Here is a 22,193-nt window from a genome sequence, read left to right as displayed (position 1 = left end):
AAAGCTAGGAGAAAGATAGTTTTGGTAGATTTAGAATTGTTTGACATTTTAGCTGAGTTATTAATTGACCCTTCTGACACCTTTCAACAAATTCTGACAACTCATTGGCCGATTTCTATATAAATGAGGTGGGTCAGAAGGTCACATTTACTCAGCCATAACTACAGGCAAGCTTGGTGATATTAACTCCTATAAAACTTAACACATCCTTGTGTGGTCAGTATTCTCCCAATTTTATAAATAAAGAAACAGGGGCTCAGAGAAGAAGGATAAGTGAGTTGCCCAAATTCCCTGACCCATGAGGGTAATGCTAGGATTCAATCCCTCCCGCACACCTAATAATCTTTTTCCATTTGCAGTGCGGTAACAGCCTTGGCATACCCTCTTGCCTTGTCTACCCTCCAGTCCCAGAATGGTCACAAGCTTTTGAAATTGGTTCAACTCTAATTATTTAACCCACATCCAAAGTATAAAAACCGAACACATGCCAAATTTCTTGCTTTCTTTTTATTTCTTTCTTTCAAAGAAACCAACATCTTACATTATTGTTTTGTAAAATGTATTTTGTGATCAAGTTATTTGGGGGAATACTTGAAAGCAATTTACCTGATTTCTTTAATATAGGACTTCTTGGAGCCTTTAAGACAGTAGTGTGAACTCTGAATCTCTAAAAGGAGGATATTACAGGTATTGTTTCACAAACTATTTATTCATGTATTCATTTATCTTTTTGTTTTGGTCGAAAACCTCAAGAGATTAATTTTCCATGAAACTACCTATCTTAATAGTGTGTCATCTTGGGCTAATCACTTTACCCATCGGGCCGAAATTTTCTACCCTACAATAAAGATATTCCAAAGATCCCTTTAGCTTTAAAAATTCTATGATATAGCCTCCCCAGCCACCCCTAAGTCCAGGCATCGGTACTACCAAGCAAACTTGCTAAGGACAGAATAAGACTTTCTGAAAAACTCTCATTCATTCATTCATTCATTCATTCACGATACATTTATTGATTGCCAAGCACTGTCAGGTTCTGAGGATAAAAGGAGAAACAAGATACAAATAAGATAAAGATATACTGTCTGTCCTCAGGAGGAGGCTGATATAATAAACATGTAAGAAAACATACACATGAACTGATGATACAGGGCAGTAAGAGAGCAGTGGAAATATGCACAATACACAGATGAACTCATGATTATAAAACAACTCAGTAGGAGAGGATAGAAACATTTATAAATAATAAAGACCCCTGGAGGATCTGCCCCCTCTTTGCAGGGGTAGACTAAGGCTTTCTGGAGGAAGAACAGAACCCAATCTGGGCCTTGAAGTACAGGTAGGCATTAGATGATGGGAAGGTACTCCAGGCAGAGGGGACACAAGAACAGAAGCAGCAGAGGGGGTCGAAGCAGCATACCATGTGTAGCAATCTACAAGAGTTGGCAATTGTTAGAGTATAAGGTTCAAGGCAGGGGAGGGCAAGCATGGAGTTGGAGAAGTTAGGGAGGGCCAGTTGTTGAGGGCCTTCTCTGGCAGATGCTGGAACTTTGTCCTGGGATGCAGAGCGAGTAGAAGACTTGAAATAGGGAAGTGACATGTTCACAGCTGCATTTCATCTAGTTGTATGGAAAAGAAGATTCCAAGAGAGAAAACTGAGGTGGAGAGATCAGTCAGGAGATGATCAGGAGACAGATAATGAGCACTGGAACCCAGAGAATGACAACAGGAGAGCAGAGGTAAGGATGACCTTGAGAAAGATTTCGTATTTATTAGACATAACCTGCTCAGCCTGGTGATAGATTAGAGAAGGACGTAGGGGAGCTCATCAGTTTCTGGTTTGGATGATGAAGTGAATGACGTCAATACAAGAGGAGGCACTGCTCTATGGAGAAAAATGATGTAAATGGGACCAGCTTAGTGTAAGGCGTTTTTAACATACCTTAAAATTGGAGATCTTATACTACAACCCCTTTCTGGGTATCAAACTTAAATGGAGATTTTGCTGTGTGTAGAGGTCTCACATTCAAGGACCTTTCTGTAGTGTCAGTTATTTGATTTAGGTGGTTGGATTATTGCAAATAAATGGCAATTTTATTTTTCATATAAATGGAATTATTAAGCAAAATTATAAATCAGTTCATTTTCATCTTAATGACAAAATTATGAGGCAGGCAACAAACAGTGTTGATACCTACTGGATTTATGTTGAGTTGTTCTTAAACATATATTTTATTGAAAGAAAATTAACATGTGATCATTAGTTGCGATTTTTTTTACCAGTATTCTATCATTTAAAATATTCTGCTTTTTAGCAAATTATTAAAATTGATAAGAAGTACATTAAAAAGATGATAAAACTACTCTGAACTTCGTATATACCAGATGTTCAAAGCTCTGCTGCACCTCAAGCCAAGGAGCCAGCACCTCACTTTCCCTGCTGTCAGGCTGAACTGACACATTTTCTAAAGGACTCTTACCATTTCTTTATGAATGCACCATTTACAGCAGATTCCGTACGGATCTTTCTACATGGTTAGGAATATGGTGTGCGTTAAGAATGGGCCCAAACAGTCCTCATTGAAAGTTGATAGGAGCATGAACCAGAGCTCTACTGGCAAGTGGTTCTAGATGCATGGAGAGGAAGGGAGAGAAATGATACGGGAAGAAGAGGATGATGAGAATGAGAGTGAATCCAAGGAAAACAAAATCTCTTACCGGGTTCTTGCTGTATTTTGTGGTTGTTTTTAAACCAGGTTATCTCGGGCTCTGGGACACCAGTAGCAGGACAGTCTAATGTGGTCGAGCTGCTGATGGCCACCGTGTGATCACTGAGGTTTCGCAGCAGGTGTGGGGCTTCCTGATCTAGTGAATAAAGAAAGGGGATTGTTATTACTGGTTGGTTGTAGCCTTTTGTTATATATGCACATCAACACTTTACATAGATGAACAGCAAAGCTCAACTGTAAGGTTTCATTCATATTTTGTTCCTGAAATTTTTTTCTCTGCATAACCTGCTTCATCTTTATTAAGTCCTAACAAATTGAAGTTTATTAGAACACAGAGTAAAATCGAGAACAAAATTCTATAGTATTCAGTATCAAGGTTTTTGCCTGGCCCACTAGGTTTCTTCCTTTCTGTGAGAGAAGCTTTTCAGAAACCTAAGGGTTTTGCATACTATTCGAGGAACGAAAAAGGAAACACCGCGATTTGGGATATAGGCTTAAAATGGATTTCTACATAAAGATATAGTATTATAGTGATGCGTTAATGTAACTTTGTATGTGATTTTATTGACGTGTTGTTTGTGAGGGCATGTCTGTGTGACTCAGCTATCAGTAACCTAAAATGTGAGGCAGCAGACCAAACAGGAGCATTTCTTGAACTTTGAAAGCTTTATTGATTATTTCCTTCCTCCATCCCTTCCCCAGCGCAAGCAACCATAGGATTAATTCAAGAGGCAGAGGCATAGGTTTGTAGTTTTTGCACTATATAATAGTACAAATATTGTATTTTATATTATTTTCTCTTAAAACATACAAATATGATACAATACAATTTATTTTAATAAAATGCCAACCAATATAGTACAACAAAATGAATTTAATACATTAGGATGCAATACATTACAACATTAAAATCCCACATTGGAACAGCAGTACCCCCGAGGCCCCAATGAGTACAGTGTCTCTATTTAATGAAGTAGTCCTGCTGATGGGTATACATTCTAGTTAGGCGAGTGCTGGATTGGCAGCTCAGCTTCCAAAGGTAAAAGAATAAAGACAACTCCTAATGTCCTTCCCACCCTCCTGAGTCATCCTCTGCACCCCCTCTTGTAGCAAACCCTGGAACAGAAATCAAAAGAGTTTTTGGCGTGACTTACATATTCTGCGCCACTGGCTTCAATTATACAATCTGAGCTTTCTCTGACCATTTTGGATTTCCTCATCTGATTGTACTAACAGTGTGAAAGCAGCTTAGGCGTGATTACAATGCTCTAAGAGGTGACACACTGCAGTGGCTTTGGCTTCATGTCCCTGCAGAGTTCTGACGAGTCCCCAAACCTCTCTCATTTTATTCCTGCAGGGAAACTCTCAGGATTAGCGTTCATTAAAGCAATTTAGAAATCTCAGCTTAAAAAGTATATTATCATACAACTTTGACAGCATGTTGACAGGGCATAATAACATGGCAGGGTTACTGTCTGTTCCAAGGAACAGCTTTCTCATTAAATTCTGATTCCCAAAGCTTATCACTAGTCTTTCCTCACTTTATACAAAATGAAATCCGAAGGCTGAAAAGAGCATTGAAAGGAGAGCCCTGATTTAGACACTCTTCATAGTTTGGAATGAATGATCGCAACGGCCCTTTTGCCTTCTCTGGATCTTTCTAGTCTATTATGCTTCCCCAGGCAGAACCGTTTCAGTATTTCTGTGTTTGCATTCCGTGCAATCTGCCAAATGGGTTTTCCTAATTGCAAATGCGGCCAGGTATCAAAATCTTCAATGCTGATAACTTTTACACACTTGATTGTTACAATTTTGACATTTTTACACAGCAAAGGTTCCAAACGTATTAGTGAAACATGACAAGATAATGAAGAACAGTGTCGTATTACTACTTAGTGTCTATTACAGTGGCAAGCCAAATTTGACATCTCATTTATGTCACAGTTCACGAAGTTATATTTGAATAGCTTCCGCTACCTCATTGACTATTTCCCATGCACTAAATATAATAAAATAATCTATCATTGCCCAGAGGCTTTATTATAAAAAGGAAGTCTGAATATAGGACCTACAACACCCAAATTATTTTCATAGCTACAAACTATAGCATCATCGACAAAGACAGCATTTGGCTTCCGTGACAGGTGTACTGGAAAACACTTACATGAAAGAGAACAGTTTAACAGAAATGTCATGAGAACTCCCAAAGGCCCTATCTGCACTAGACAAACTTCAGACAAGAGAAGCAGCAAAAAGGCTGCAGAATAAACATTGGACTCTCAATTAAATACAAAGTTCATATAAACATGTCTGAAACATACAGTATACTATTTTTCCTTGTACCCATTTCTGAAAAACATGTTCTCCTACGTGAACAATCTCATTTTTGACTGGTGTCTAAGTGACCAATCAACCAATGAATCATTTTATCAGTTCCCCTGTATACTTTATAATCTGTTTTGACATTTTAGGTAAGAAAGGTACATTGAACCCTTATTATTAACCCTAAATTATTTGGTGGAAATAGGGAGCTGCTTTCCAAAACTTGACAAAGTGGAGCTGATCCCTTCAAATGGAGAAAATCAGAATTAACAGAATATTTCTGCTGGTTATCAGTAGCCAAAGATAGCTCCTCACCAGGTTCTTCTTTTAGCTTTTGATGTTATGGCCCCAAAGATCCACCAGGTCTCATAAACATATAGTCTCTCCACTTGGACAGGGGATTGAGGAACCAGCCTCATGCCCTCTACCCCAACTCAATCATTCTCTGTTTTAGACTCTTCTTTCTCTCTCTTTTACCCATTATCCCTCCCTTCCTGCCTGCCCCAAAGAGCAACCAATACAAAATAGAACCCACTCAATTGATTTTCCTTTTTGAAACTCTGGAAGGATGAATTACACAGTGAACAACTAATTACCCTGTGGAATTCTTAAAGTCATCCCTTGGAAGTACTTAAGATCCTCTCCTGTAAATACGAACACCCTTCCCCTCCCCGCAAAAATTGCAATCGCAGTTTTGAAGGGAAGGAAATGGTCATTTCTACATGTCTGCTTCGCCATTTTTCCAGAAGCCTCCCATTTGCTTTTTCAGCTTTAGGAAAAATGGAGTCCCCACGATCCGTGGCACTAAGGCATTGTTTCCTGAAGGAACATGCTGACTTAGAATGAACAAAGACGCCAGGCAAAAGAGCCATAGGTAAAATTTCAAGATACAATTGATTATTCTTTCCTCTGGGCTGACAACTTCCAGGTTGCTAATTGTTTTCAGAGCATTTGGGACTCCATAAAACTGGCATTCTGGGGAAATGCTATTGTTTACTCTTTCACACTTGACAAAAGCAATTCCCACGTGAAAGACAAGTTTAGCCGTGGGACAGAGTCTGTTACCTAAAGGAGGAAACAGTCTGGTGAGTTCCCAAGCCTGAAAAGTTGTCATATTGTCACCTTCTATTGAACTGCCCAGCCACTGTGTTCTCAGCCATGGCTATTTTGGTCATTGTAGCTTGTTTTCCAATAGTTCACGCAAGGCACATACAATGATCAATCATAAATAAAAACAACAGAACAATGCATATTAAATTGGTGAAAAAGTCACTTTCCCCTCAAATGCAAGCTTAAAAAAGGAGATTACAATCTCTCCCGATTGAAAAATGGTGTGTATTTTTAAACGGCTCTGAATTCTGCTTCTGTAGTTTTGCCATTTTTAATCCCCATAAAAATCCCATTAATATTTGCATATGGGGAAAGTGGACTTTTTTCCTTTTTTTTAATGGACAGCTCTCAGATTTACATTTAGAAGAATGCATTCAACCTTTTGGTCACAATAGCCTCGGTTGCCTTGATAAACTCATTGTGGTACATCTTTGAATGCCATCAATTCAAAAGGAGAGAGTTCTTTAAAAGAATCACCAGGGGATGAATCTATGTAAGACGAAGGCACGATGCCCATTTTTTTCAGATGCAGTTGGGAGCTGACTAGTCCACTCAGAGGCAGTGAGGGGAAAGCCCTGCACCGACTAGTCAGCTAGCTACCCAGACAGACACAGGACGTGGGCTGGACCCGGTGGGCAATCTGAATTCATACTGTGATAAAGCTTTAATACCTCTAAATTACACCGACATCTTGCACTCCTGGGGCCCATCTTAGAAGCTCCAGTTTAAGATTAATGTGCTTAATGTAAAAAAAAAAAAAAAAAAAAGCATTTTCAAATAAATAAGCATTATAACTTGCTATCCAGGTGCTATTTACAACTCGAGAGCAGATGAAATGGTACAAAACAAAACCGGGCAGAGGTCCAACAGTCTCAAATGCAACTGTACTCATTCTGAGCTGGAAAATTAACTTATTCATGTCCATCTTTGGCAGAAACCAGCATTTGTTTCAATTATTCAGTTTGCGCAGCTTCGAAACTGAAACATATAAAGAGGTTGGCATCAAAGTGGGAGGAAAGGATCAGTCCCAAGTTGTTGTTTATCAGGCAGGAGAAGACAGCAAAGAGGAAAAAACAAAAACAAAAACAAAAAAACAAAAAAAAACACAGAGAATGCACTGCGGGGATCCTCCAAATCCAAACGTGCACCAAGTCGGCCCCAGAGAACAGAGCCCTCAGCCTGAGTGGGGAGCCCAGGGCTGGGACCTTGGGAGCTCATTATCACTTCTATCATCTCCAAACTCATTTTGGGAGGAGCATCTCCTCTGAGCCGGAAAATTTAGCAACAGTGACAATAAATCAAGATGATATGAGACAACTGTTACTTTTTAATGAGTCCTTTAATGTTTTACATTATTTTGTGTGGTACAATCATTCCTTGTGCTTTTAAATTTGGAGATCCGAGAGAAAACAGCCTTTTTGTTGCAGTGCTCACCTCTAATTGTAACTTCTTTCTTCTGAAGGATTTCTTCCCCTGTGTATATGTTCCTGGCTCTGCAGGCATAGGTGCCTGAGTCTTCCAGGGAAACATTCTTGATGGTGACATTGAGGGTGATGGAGTACTCTTTAGTGGTGGCCATTTTTTGCTTGCTGATGCTGTGGTGCATTGTTCGGTTTTTAACTGTCCGCAGCAAAATCCAAGTAATGTCTCTGTATAAGAACTTGTTAACTGTGCAAGACAGTTTCAGGTCCTCACCCTCCGTAGGCATTTTTTCCAAGTTAATGTGAAATCCATTTGGCACATCTATAAAAAAAATAAAGAATTCAGTTCATAGAAAAATCAATTATCTCGTCAGGAGATTGTCATAGATCTTAAGAATGGTCCCGACACAAATTCTCTCAGCGTCAGCATTAAAAGGATGAGTGTTTATATCTTCATTCTCAAGGAACTGATCAAACCCAGGTCAGAACCAAGTTTGTGTCATCAGAAGTGAGGCAGGAAGTGCAAAACAGGCTGGTTAGTACAATGGTAACATCATCTCTGTCTTCCCCAAATCGCATTTCAAAGTGGAGTTTGTTTTACATCTTGGGGTGATAACCACATTTCCCATTTCTTCTTTTTTTAGAGACTTTATTTATTCATGAGAGACACACAGAGAGAGGCAGAGACGCAGGCAGAGGGAGAAGCAGGCTCCCCTCGGGGAGCCTGATGTGGGACTTGATCCCAGGGCCCTGGGATCACGAGCCAAAGGCAGATGCTCAACCACTGAGCCACCCAGGTGCCCCTCATTTCTTTAGTGCATAGCGAGTGAGCAGAACAGGGAAGTCCTCTTTGTACTTAGAACCCAGGGCGGTGTTATGGTGAAACTAACCAAAATAAGTTGTGACCAGGTGAGAAGAGGAAGTCTCGGGTACATGGTAGGGGACTTCAATCATGCCAGCCAGTACCACTGTAATCCTAAACTTTTCCAGTTAAAAAACAAAACAAAACAAAACCACAAAATAGCTGATTTCTCCAGTTTCCAACAACTGAATGCATAGTATCCCCCTCCTACTGCTGTGCCATCGTGTTGCCTGCTCTTGGCTGGCACAGTGGGCAGACCAAGAGTTATGTCATTTGCGCAGGGCTCCTTTCATGGTGATCGTTCTACCCGGATATAAAAAGAACAAAATGCAGCCAACTAATCTGGAAGAGTTGCTTGAGTCCAAAGCCAGGGGACAATGGGGGAGGGGGAGGATAATTTTAAAAAATGAAATTTACTCTCAAAAACATAGTAAAACATAGTTTTCGGAAAGTGGGCCATTAAAAGCTGTTTCTCTTGTGTCAGTCCCCAGCTATAGCCTTCATGTCCAACTCCAGCAACACCTCAGGAGCTCCTCTCCTCAGCCTTCCCACCCTGGACTGTCACTTAGGTTTTGTGCTCAGAGTTCCCTAGTCTCATTCTGGACCATATCCCCAGAGGATTAAAAAAAAAAAAAAAAATCATTGGTTACTGGCCCTGAATTGACCTGCTCCCAAAACCCTCCCATTGCTTGTTACTTAGTGGCGTATCTGTATTTGAGCAAAGAATTTGGGCCAACATTTTACAAAGTACTTTGAAGATGAAAAGCACTATGTTCTGCTATTATTATTATTATTATCCGTTGCACACAAAGCTATAAAGAAACCTTTAAACCTTAAGGGGACAATAGTCCAAAATTAGATATCATATCAACTCTTTCCTAAATCTGACTTTGCTTGTTTTTCTGATTTTTCTGGGCTTTGGCTTTATTATAAAGTGTCACGTCTGAAGAAATGCCAAAGTATTCATTTGAAACCTGGGAGCAGGGGGTAGCAGTGGCTTATGAAGCTGTCAGTGGTTGGAGAGAGAGGAGACCAGCAGAGGTTTTCCTGCTTTTAAAATGAGTATCTAAGAATGTGCCAGAAGATGCAGAAGCAGCTGACACTCATTTTTAACATAACAATGAGGTGTCAGAAATAGCCCCTCTAATTCAGCATCTTTTTATACTTGGGACATCTTCCAAGCCCGAGGAGTAAAACATCAGCCGTCAACTTTTACACAGATACCAGAAGTACTGGGCACTGGCCACAGTTAGATCATGTCTCAAGACCATACACAGGCTCTCCATTTATGAGGTCCCGTCCTGGTGGTTAGAACCCAAGCGAGCCCAAGTAACACCATTGAGATCATGTAGAGTTTCTATTTACTTTAGTGATTTGAAACTTCCTGTGGAAATAGCTCACAGGTTTCCTGATGGAAGATTTTGTTTATCTTTGCCAAGCACCACCAGGAATCTCAAAATAAAATGCATTTAGTGACACTGGGAAACCAGGGAGATAAGGCAGTGCTGTTCCTGTTTCGCCCTCAGTAATTGCTAACACACCCATGGTCATGCGGAGTGCCAGCAAACCGCAAAAACACACGCATAGGAAAAGAAAAGAACCAACTAGGTTTTGAGGTCTGCTCATACGAGGACACTATTAGTGAAGTTAATTTGGTTCATGTTACCAGACAGCCCCTTAGAAATGATTGTCTCTTTCTCAGAATAACTCCTTTGGTTTTCCCTTTTGAGCCACAGAAGATGATAAATAAAATGTCCTAACACTAGTTAATGAATCCAGAGGGATTTTTCCTTTTAATTCATGTGGATTTTTCTTTTCTTTTCTTTTCTTTTTTTTTTTTTTTGGCTGAGTACAAAAACAGACCCAAGGACTTGCCTTCTCACAAAGTAAAAGCAAGAATCCTTCCCACACTTAAGTATCTGTTGCAGATTTATCACAATCCTCATTGACACCAACTGACACTCACCCACCTTAACACATATCACATCCGTGGCATCTTATGAGGTATGGTGGAGAAGAATTGATCTTTGCTTAGAAGAGACATTCCACTTAGGGTTAGGTGCAAGGAGGAATCATATTTGTGGGGGATACATTCTGACTTGGAGCAAACAGTGAATTAAGTTCATGAAACAGACAAGCACAGAAATTAACAGGCTGAGAGGTGCCTGCTTGTCAGGTGGTAATAAAGAAGGCTTCCTACTGAAGAACAGAAATAACATTCTTTAAGAGGTACATTTACTAGAAAGTTTTGCTTGTTTCAAGTAGATACTATGTACAAGTGAATGGCAAAGTTTAGAGTAGAAGCAGTAGAGAATTCTAAAGGCCACAGAGAATTTGTTTTCATTTGGTGCTGTTGGGAAGGCAACTGTGTGAGTTGTTATTAGATTTTAAGGAAGGGGCAACATGCATGAAATGGATCAAGAAGGATCCAAATCCAGATCTTTTGATTTAGAACAGTTTAATTTTAGATCTCTTAAAGCAGTCCTTGCATTAGGTCAAGCATAAACATGGAGTAAACATATGTTCATTTTTCAGAAAATATATGTGTAAGGACCAACATTCCTGAGAGTATCTAGTTTTATCTCCAGTGAGAAAAAGGTAGTCAATAAATATAAGCAGATTAATCTATGATTACCAAAACTAGAACTTTTCAGGATTGGTGGGAAAGAATTCAGAGCAATGATATTCCATTTCAGTCTAAGATTAAAGCTCTTGAGTTTCTAGAGGAAAAGCATTGTAAGCCTCAAGTTTGCATGCCTGGATTGAATTCTCATAGCTCCCTTCTATGGACAAGCCTTGAGATCTAGAAAAGATTTCAACCATTCCACGGTAATAAATTGTATAATGTGGTAAGAGGTAGGAGGGAATCTCTGCATTTAACAGGTGATTAGCTTTGTCAGTAATACCACTCCACACAGACAGACATGCAGCCAATGCAAAGCTCCGTGGGATAGGCTAGGTATTGGAGCTGCAATTAAGGCCGAGCATCAATTAATCTTTCTTGGGGACTCTGAAGAAGGAAATGAGCACAACATTCCCCTCCACTCTTGGTACCTCTTCTTCCGGTACTGCTTTCAGACCCAGGCAAGAGGGATCCCTGTCCTGGGCCTTTAGATGGCTCTATTCTGGCTGTCCCCCTCCTCATAGTATAGTCTGTGGGGTCAAGGAAGCATACCACCCCCACTTCCATATCTGGCTTCCAATCCTTGGGATCCCAGAATTCCTTATAAAGATGATCCCAAGTCTGCTTCCTGACTGTCAAAGATCTCTTCCCTAAGTTTGTCCTCTTGAGGTCCAATTGCTCATTGGTGTGCACATTTCTAAATCCCAGGGAAGAGTGTTAGTCAGCGGTGTGGACAGTGCTTGGATGTGTGGGCTGTGGAGACCATACACGCAGGTACAGTAGTTGGAAAGAGCCAGGAATAGAAAGAGAAGATGGGGCGGGGGGTGGGGTGGGGGGGGGCAGTTCCTTCTATACTTCCAAGCATTGCCTGTTCTGTTGTGGGGCTGTGAGTAGGCCCAGAATTCTAAATTTGCATCTCACCTCTCCCGCAAGGTATGTATCATGGAGATCATGCATATTTGTCTGCAAGGAGCTGAAACATAATGGCTCGTTTGCTTCATTGAGAACTTGTTATACGGTTACATATATGGTTTATGGCTCTCCATTGGTACTCTTCCCTTGGCTCTGAAAATGCCGAGGCAAGCCTGTCTTCTTTCTACCTGTTCAAATCTCATGCCCCCCCCCGGACCATCTCAGCCTGTCCTTCCCAGAGGATGACAGCTCCATTGTACACACAGAATGCACTGGCTATGTGTGGCTACTGAGCATTAAAATGTGGCTAGTGTACGAAAAGAGCTGAATTTTATTAAATTAATTTTATTTCAGTTCATTTAAAATTTTAAAAGTTTAGGGATCCCTGGGTGGCGCAGCGGTTTGGCGCCTGCCTTTGGCCCAGGGCGCGATCCTGGAGACCCGGGATTGAATCCCACGTCGGGCTCCCGGTGCATGGAGCCTGCTTCTCCCTCTGCCTATGTCTCTGCCTCTCTCTCTCTCTGTGTGACTATCATAAATAAATAAAAAATTTTTTAAAAAAATAAAAGTTTAATATTTTTATTAAATATTTTTTAAATATCTTAAAATTTTGTGACATTTAAAAAATATCAATTGCATGTTGAAATGGTATTTGGGATATACTGGGTTAAATAAAATTCATTCTACTTTTTATTTTTTAAAGATGTGGTTTACTAGAAAATTTTAAATTATATATGTGGCTCTTGTATTTCTACTGAACAGCATTGGCTTAGCGTTGGTAAATGCATCTGCCACATAACTTCTGCATACACCTTTTGATATTAGGGTACAGACACCACTTCTTTTTTGTGCTAAAACTGTCTTCCTGTAAAGGCAGGGCTTCATTGATATCTGTTCATGTGCTCTGTACAGAGCTGAGCTGTTCTATTCAATAGTTAGTGCTCGTGGAACTTGTATAAACTTGTTGAATGTTCGGAACAGGAGTTGCTCAATCTTTTATACTTTAAATCATATATATACATATATATATATACATATATATACATATGGATTTGGATGGGAACTTGTTTGCAAGCAAATACAAAGGACAGTACAAACTTTTGTTCCTAATTAGTCTAAATCATCAGAGATTGATTAGAGAACCGGTATGTGTGAAATGGCTATCTGAATCCTTCTCTAAATAAAGGACTTCTCACATTTGGAATGGATGCAAAGATGATTTCCCATCTGCTCCTCGGATGTAAGGGGACAGGGGCTGACTTGGTCTAGAGTGGCTCTGCTGTGTCCCTGCCCACCCCCGAAACCCCATTTCCTCACTTGCAAAGCATGAGGGCTATAATGCTAAATAGCCTCTAAAGTCTTCCAGTTCTGACATTCTGTGAGAATCTACCGCAGGAGATCTCCCACGACACAGCTTCTCTGAGGATTGGCTAACTGGCCGGAAGGCTCCCTGTGATCTGACAACCTGTGTGTCTCATGCAACCAGACCTACCTATTTCTTTCTAGAGAACTCAAGGCAATGGCTGCAGCCTGCCCCATGCAGCGCGAAGTTTCCAGAAAGCTGGCAAACTGCCCGGGTTTCCTCAGAAAATTGGGGGAGTGCAGAGCCAGGCAATTGTTTTTATACTTTGAGCTACTTACTTCCTTCCTGTACCCATGGAGGGACATAGGGAGTGCCATTTGTGTACCTTGGAAGTTTTGAGATTTGCAGAGACCATCATATGTAAGGCTAAAAATCTGTAAATGCTACCAAAACCCAGCACATTAATCACGGACAACAAATTCAGTTTCAGATTTCTACAGGAGAGCCTCATTCCTCAAAAGTAGAAATTACTTAAGTTGTGAGACAATGAGCTTCTCAGTTTAAAAGACAAAAAAACATGTTATCACAGGTGCGGTGTCCTTAATTATTACTGAGCAACCACAGCGTACCTGACCCTGTGCCAGGTACTGAAAGGAGTTCAAAAATGAACATGACAAGATCCTAAATACACGATCCAGAACTCACAGAACTCTAAAAGGTTAACTCGGAGAAATAATTCATTAGGAGATCCAGTGGTGTTGTAGGATCCTACTCCTGAGAACAAGAATGAAGCTACTCCAAGTTGAACAATTTTATAGGATTGTTTAAAAACAAACAAACAAATCTCAAGCTCTAAGTACACTAAGAACAGGTATAATGAAAGGGCAGTGAGGTCTCCAGGCTTTGCAAGTATAGGATAAACAGCTTACCTGTGACATAAAAGCTTATGTTTCTTTCCACAGTCCCTATTTTATTGGAAGCCATGCAACTGTAGATTCCAGAAATTCTAGCGTCAGCCACAACCAAGGTGCTAGCCGTCTGTAAAAGAGAAGGAACCTTTAGCTGGAGGAAAGAACTATCTGAACACCCCTAAGCATCTTCTAAGGGTGAGACGATTCAGCTGTTCCATTCATTCAACAAAGGTAGTATTGCACGCATGGCAGTTACCAGAAGGCTCTCTCTTTGCCGAGCCCCAGCAAGAATGGAAAAATAACAGGAAAGCAGATCCTCAGGAGACCGGGGGCTATGACATCCGACTCGTATGAGGGTTTCAGGCTTATTTATCTCGTGCTGCTGGCGTAACAATTACAGACCTGAAGCTGAGATGCGGGACTGCACGTCCTACTCTGAGAGGTGGTCAGTTTCACGTCAATGAGAGGAACAGGTGAGGCTGAGGCCTCCCTTTTGTTTGGATGACCTGAGACTATGGATGCCACTTGCTAACAGAAGGTTTCTTTGCTGTTTGCTTCTGTAATGGGCGTGTTAAGTGAGCAAGGACAGAAGGGAGGGGTTGGCCATATTTCTCTTATGCACTGAAGGAATGTAACACCGTAGCCCCGAAGGTGCTAATAAGGTCTGGAAAGCTCCCGAAGGCTCTGTGTGTTTGTAAATTACTTAGTTTCTCAGTCTGCCAACTCCTGATCTAGAAAATGAAGATCTAAGTTGTGAAAACCCTATTGTTTCACTAGATTCGAGTGCTGTTATTTGACAAATGAGCCCTTAAAGAAAGGTTAGTGGTCACATTTGTGTGAGCTAGAAAGCTCTTTCTACACTGTGATGTCTCAAAGAGCAATGAAACACAAATGTATACAGCTTAAAGCCTCAGTGTGCTGTCTTCTTTTAAAGATAAAAATTAGTAAAATGAAACAGGTTGCTGACAGTTTTAAAATTTAACCCAGCCTTGCAAAAGTATAATGCATCCTTTATCTGAAATGGATGAAAAGAGGAGTAAGTTGCTGTATTTAAAAAAAAGAAAAGTGCATCCAGTTACTTATAAATTGTTACAGCTTATCTCCTAGAACAAGAGTAGCTGGTCATTGGCTTTGAAATTAGCAAGGCTTGCTGATGCTTCCTCCCAAAAAAGGGTATCCTAACTGAAGTGGAATTAGATCAAGGGACATACAGACTAAAGTAATATATAAGCAGAAATGTGATGGTGGGCTTTATTAGATGATGAACCCAAATTCTACAAAGGGCTCCAGCATTTTTTGAATTGCTAAGTAATGGGCTAAGCACTTTGCTTATGTTCTCATATTCCAGCCAATGAATTATCTTTAACCTACAGATCAAGAAAACTGAAAAATAGACTCTCAGCTTTTTTTAGCAAGCAAGCTTTTTGCTCCAAAATCTCTGTAATTCTCACTATGGTATTGTGTATATCACACGAGCTTGCCTCTTCTGTTTCTTAGATCTGTTTAATTACATCTACTCATATATCCTCTGTGAGTTACTGAAATTACTAGAAATGAAAGCATCTGCAATATGGGGCAATTTCATTCAACTTAGCAAACATCTATTGAGATTTATCAAGGCATTTCACAGATGTTGTCAGGGAAACAGAGATGATGAATGTGACACTCTCCTTACTCTTAGGGAAGAATTTCCCTGCTTGAAGATCAAATATATGTTATTCTTTCTTTAGCAGAGAAACACTGACATTGGAGGCAAATGATCAGTGGAGGAAACTATGAAAGGAACTCAGGTATCTCTTTCCCTGTGTTAATAATCTATATAAGGGGGCAAGAAACAAAAGGAAATGCTATTCAGAATATTTCTTTTAATTATTGTACCTACCAGTTAAGAGCCATGGAAGAGCAATGGAAGTAGTCCGAAGAGAAGCTTGTAGGTAACAGCGTAAAAGGACGTGTTAGCTCATGGTTGCTGGCACAATTCAGGCCATCAAGTAAGAGTCTGACTTCTTTATTTGGTCTCTGCAAACTTGGGCTCAGATGCTTAGAAGCGGTATGTGACAAGTTCCGACCGAGGGGACACCAATGAAGGCACCCCCAGCTCAAGCACTGCTTTTCTTATGACGTTAGCTCTCAAATGTTTATCCTCAGGGGCCTCAGCAGAATTTTATCTACATTCTTCAATTTGTGGCTCAGTAAATAAGTGAGAAACTCATTTCAATTTGGGCAGAAAGATGTCTGACATTAGGGATAGTGACTGCCTGAATCTGAAAGTTGCATCTATGTTTCTATTAAAATTATTTTGATTTCACTGTGGCTTTAAGGAGGGCACGTGATGTGATGAGCACTGGGTGATCTATGCAAATGATGCATTACTCATCTCCACATCTGCAACTAATGATGTACTATATGGTGGCTAATTGGTTTTAAATAAAAAAAGAATATATCTTTAAATTGGCAGAGGTGGGTCACATCAGCTAAAATGCTACTATGTAGAGAAATACTGCTTTCTTATTATTTTACATAAGCTGCAAGCTATTTTTCAACTGATATGTTGCTATAAGGTTTGAAAATCTGACTGAAGAATGAAAAAGTTATAATTGAAGAAGAAATTTTAAAAAGAGGTAATTAATATCCTATGTATGATCAAGTATGTTAAAAAATTATCTGATTTCTAGAGCACTTCTTTTTCCAGAGAATATATTTTTAACTTAGAAACGAAAACATATTTTCATGAAAAACAAAAAATATTTGTTCATTGAAGTATAAATATTACAGGGTCAGAAAAAGGAGCTCAAGTGTGAGATACAGGTGAGCATGGTTTTTCTGGGCAGCGGATAACTTCTCTTAGGACAGACATTAAGTCTAAATGCAGAAGTCTTCTGAGTAAAAGGGACAAATCCATTCCCCAGTGCTCATAACCAAATACTATTGTTTCAAAAGGTGAAAAAAATGAAAATAGCTCAACAGTGGGAACACCAAATATTAACTTAATACTTTAAAAGAGATAGTGCCAAGAATTTGAGTTGTCACATATGTTTGAAATTATAATCATTTAGAAGGTGCATCAAAAGAAATTCTCAAGGATGTTGCATGTCTTCATTCTATAATTAGTCTTCATTTGCCATAATTTTTTTTTAGCTCTGAACCTAGACTTTGGGGGTGCCTCTACTTGCCCTGCCAGGAACTCTGGGATCTAGATATTAGAAATGGACCCTGAAAGTCATTCTCTGGGTTCCTTTGTATGACCCGGGAATGCTGATGAAATCTGTCATCAGGTACTGTAAGTTGGGAAGTTATTCATACTCCTTCCTTCCTTCCTTCCTTCCTTCCCTCTCTCTAAGCATTAGTAACTCCCTACCACAATGTGGTCTGAACCTCATGGACGAGAATGGATGGGATGATGTGTAATTCAGTCTAATTTCCAGAATGAGTTTTAAAAGATCTAAATATGGACCCATGATTTTTATCTTGGGATGTTTCTAATATCATTTCCTTTCAAGTGTGTCAGGGAGACATAAAAGTAGATATATAAAGGTCACGGAAGAACCTAAAATTAACCTTGGTGGCACATTAGAGCCAAGTGATAAGAAAATAGAACGTGAGAATTCAAAAAAATTGAGTGTGGGAAATGAGACATAATCTGTAATTCTGTCATTAGATTGAAGACCTCTGTCATGGTTCAATCTCATATGGTACACTTTCCAAGGTAACCTTCAAACAATTGCAATGGAAATAGTTTCTAAGACATTAAAATTGTCACAATTCTCCAGCCTCACAGAATTAATGCTGTAATATGTATTTCCTCGGTGTTTTTTTTTCTTACACAGGGTTCCTTCTACTTCCTACTCCATAGTTACAAACCCAATCGTCTGGCAACCCCATTAAAGAATACTAAAACTCCGCACTTGCTATTAGCAACTCCAATTGATGACTCATTTTTCACAAATCCAGGCCAAGACTTGCCAATGAGGAAACTAAATTTATTGTCCGCTGCACTCTTCTATGAGTTAAACAAAACAAAATGAAAAACAAAGCAAAGGAAAAAAAAAAAAAAAAAAAAAGGAAATCCCTAGAATCCAATGGGTGCTCCAGCAGGACCTCCATTCCCCTGATTTGTGTGGGGTGTCACTGGTCAGGCTAAATATGCGACTGTAGGTAAAAGCGTCATTATAGTCTAAGCTGGGACTTTAATATACTTTCTAAATATGGACAGAACAGAAAAGCAGTTTTAATTGTAAAGGATAGACCAGCGCAAATAATTCTGAAATGGCAAACTTTCCATCTGTCATCATCACAAATTTTTTCATACATACACAGAAATAAATTCATGGATGCCAAAAGTGAAAGTGGTAAATTCTTCTAAATTTAAGACTTGAGTAATCAGAATGATCTATTGCAGTTACAGCCAGTGTTAGGATATGCCATCTATATATGATATAGGTATCAACTTTGTTCAGAAAGAGTATTAATGGGTGTTATTCTGTATGTTGGTAAATTGAACACCAATAAAAAATAAATTTATTATAAAAAAAAGAAAAGAAAGAGTATTAAAAGTTTTTCAGTGCAGACAATTATTGAACAAATAGTCTTCATCGTATACAATCACCATCAACCTGGGAATTTCATCAGGGTGGGTATGACAATCATGTTTATAACAAGGGGCAAACGAGGGAGGGTAAATATTATTAGCTCCATCTTTTGGAGGAGGGAATGCAGGTTCAGACAAGGGGGCTGATGTGCATGTGGCTACACAAGACAGAAAATGGCAGAGCTTAGCCCTGGCTCCTGGCTGCAGGCTGGTCAGCGTAAGTAAGTGCCCACTGTGTCTGGAGGGCTGTACGTAAAACCTCTGCATAATGACAAAATCACAAGACAAACTTGTTTCAAGCCGCTTGGAAACAATCAGGGAAGTTCCTTATCTCACTTGGGTTTTGTGACTTCACTCCCTCCGTGCCTTCCAGGTATTCTATATAGAGTCAGGTTGCTCTTTCGTGGTTCAGGCTAATCCAAAACCTCGCTTGGCTTTTTCATTTTCCACTTTCTTTTCTATTGTATTTTGTTTTGTGGCTAGGATGCCAAAATATAACTAAAAGTTACTACTGGAATTAGGCTCATAAATTCTTTTTTTAAATAACCAGTAGTTAACAGTACCTCTACTTGATATAGTCAGGAGAAGGCAAAATGAATGGACATACACTCAATGGCATCTTGAAGTTTTCTAGTCTTTTGTGACAACTAATCTGCTTTCTACTGTGAGGCATTTCCTTTCTTTAAAAAAAAAAGTACTGTTGCTCAAATTGAATTTCCAAGTTTATAGAACTTCCTTTTCTTTAAGTATTTCATTGAACTGCTCTCTCATCAACAGTTACCCTTCAGGGGATGTTTCACATTTGTGTTAGAGAAAAAGAATTATAAACCACTGCTGTAGTCATAACAACGCTTCTTAAATCCTTTGACAAGTGATTGCTCATATTTTCTTTTTTTTTTTTTTAAGAGAATTGATTGGGTATACTTTTCTTTTGTAAGATTTTATTTATTTATTTATTTATTTATTTATTTATTTATTTATTCATGAGAGAGAGAGAGAGAGAAAGAGAGAGAGAGAGACAGGCAGAGGGAGAAGCAGGCTCCATGCAGGGAGCCCGATGTGGGACTCGATCCCGGGTCTCCAGGATCACACCCTGGGCTGAAGGCGGCGCTAAACCGCTGAGCCACCCAGGCTGCCCTGCTCATATTTTCATGCAAGCATGAAAATCATGCTTTTATTTAAAGTGCTGTCACCACTTTAATTTTAGTAGAGCTGTGGTTTTTGGAATAGGAAGACTTTGCTTTGAGGTTCTCATCTGCCACATTTAAGCTGTGTGGCTTTGAGTTCATCTCATCACCCCTGTTTTCTTATCTTTAAAAAGTTAGATAACCACTCTGGCCGGCCAAAGAATGATGTTGACATGAGCATATGTCAAAAAGTTTTACATAACAAGGAATTCAGATGTTATTTGTCATCATTGTTCAATCCTGCATGGGAGGAATGATGCCATCTACTTTGTTGCCTTCAAATGCAAAAAATACAGCTGAATACACAGATAACATAAGCGTAACCACACTCAGGCAGACAGTACCCAAACAAACGAACTACTCTGAATCAAGATATGCATGTATAAATAGTTTGGCAAGGAGTTGATAGGTGTTTCCTTTTTAAAGCATCATTACCCCTATGCTTGATAATAGCATATTTTTAGACTACATTTTTCATGAATTCAGCAGAAGAAAAGTCTGAGGTCCATGGGATGTGTTCACAAGGTGTCAGCTATTGCTGAGGCTCAGTGGAAGTCAGGAGAACAGGGAATGAACAGTGTGCAAGAGGGGCAGCAAAGGCTGTTATAAAAAAAATGCAGGTTCCCTATGTTCAGGATTCCTCAGCTATTCTGTAAATCCACTGCGTGCACAGATTGTACCTGGGCACGCGGGGGCAAGGGGACCAGTGCTAACCTGAAGCCCTCAAAATCCGCTGTAATAAAGTCCTGTAGCTGACCTGCTGAGTAGTAGGTCTTCAATCACCAAACATAAAACTATGACAGGCCTGTTAGCCTGAAAGTAGGGTACAATCTCAGAGCCTTTACAGTTTCTTGGCCCCTTTTTTAGAGTTGAATCTTCCAAAATTGGTCAAACTAGAAACTACAAAGTTTCAGTTGTGCTAGATGCATAAGTCCTAGAGACCCAATGTAGAGCCTAGCACTTCTAGTGAACAATGCTGTGTTGTATACACTTGCTATGTGTTATCATTGATTCACTCATACATTCATACATTCAGTAGGAAACCTCTAGAGGTGATGGATAAGTTTATGGCGTTGAATGTGGTAATGGTTTCATGGGTGTATATTTATCTCCAAAGTCATTAAACTGTATACATGAAATTTGTTCAGCTTTTTGCATGTCAATCATACATCAATAAAAATTTCTTAAAACTATAAAAGTACCAGCAAAGATACCGGCTAGGCCCTCATTAGATCAGGGAACTTTTTTTTTTTTTTTTTTGGTTAGAAATCTCTTTTTTAATTGAGGTATAATCGATATATAACATTGTATTAGTTTCAAACATACAGACATCATGATTCAATATTTGTGTATATTGCAACAGATCACCACAGTCAGTCCTCTTAACATCTGTCATCATATATAATTAAACCAATCTTTTTTCTTGTGATGAGAACTTCTAAGGTCTATACTCTTAGCAACTTTCAAATATGCAGTTCAGTATTACTAACTATATTCACCATGTTATACAATACATCCCTGGGACTTAGTTATTTTATAACTGGAACTTGTACCTTTTGACCACCTTCCCTTATTTTTCACAACCCTAACCCCCTGCCTCTGGCAAGCATCAATCTGTGCTCTGTAACCTATAAGCTTGGGGTTTTGTTTGTTTTAGATTCCACATGTAAGTGAGATCATACAGTGTTTGCCCGTCTTTGCCTGACTTCTTTCACTTAGCAAAGTGTCCTCAAAGTGCATCCATGTCACAAATGGCAAGATTTCATTCTTTTCTGCGGCTGAGTAATATTCCATTGTGTGTATACACACCATGTGTCATTCATTCATTCAATGGGCACTTAAGTTGTTTCCATATCTTGGCTATTATAAATAGTGCTGCTATGACCATAAGGGTGCAGGTATCTTTGAGTTAGTGTTTTTGTCTTCTTTGGCTATATACCCAGAAGTGGAATTGCTAAATTATAGGGTAGATCTATTTTTAATTTTTTAAGGAACCTCTAAAAACCTCATTTTTCATAATAGCTGTATAAATTTACAACCCACCAATAGTGTACAAAGTTTCCCTTTTCTCCACGTCCTTGTCCATGCCTATTCTAACAGGTGTCAGGCAATATCTCATCGAGCTTTTTTTTCTTTTTTTTAATTTATTCATGACAGACATAGAGAGAGGCAGAGACACAGGCAGAGGGAGAAGCAGGCTCCATGCTGGGAGCCCGACGTGGGAC

The 22,193-nt window shown here is 39.4% G+C and overlaps 1 protein-coding gene across 8 annotated transcripts in view; it reads right to left on the bottom strand.

The window, feature by feature from the left end:
* Window positions 1–22,193, bottom strand: part of FLT1 (fms related receptor tyrosine kinase 1) — a 179,224-nt gene that overhangs the window by 72,810 nt on the left and 84,221 nt on the right. For 6 of the 8 annotated variants that reach the window (XM_049101467.1, XM_025462612.3, XM_025462609.3 and 3 more), the window contains 3 exons: window positions 14,212–14,320; window positions 7,596–7,904; window positions 2,719–2,865 (listed from right to left, as the gene is read on the bottom strand). In XM_049101467.1, coding sequence (XP_048957424.1) covers window positions 2,719–2,865; window positions 7,596–7,904; window positions 14,212–14,320 — 565 coding nt within the window. Of the gene's footprint in view, window positions 1–2,480; window positions 2,628–2,718; window positions 2,866–3,473; window positions 7,140–7,595; window positions 7,905–14,211; window positions 14,321–22,193 lie in introns of those variants that run through there. The other 2 variants (XR_007406055.1, XM_049101469.1) reach the window with 2 other exon arrangements.

This window comes from Canis lupus, chromosome 25 (genome assembly GCF_003254725.2).
Source record: "Canis lupus dingo isolate Sandy chromosome 25, ASM325472v2, whole genome shotgun sequence".
Classification (NCBI taxonomy): Eukaryota; Metazoa; Chordata; class Mammalia; order Carnivora; family Canidae; genus Canis; species Canis lupus.
This window is presented reverse-complemented; position numbering and strand designations above follow the sequence as displayed.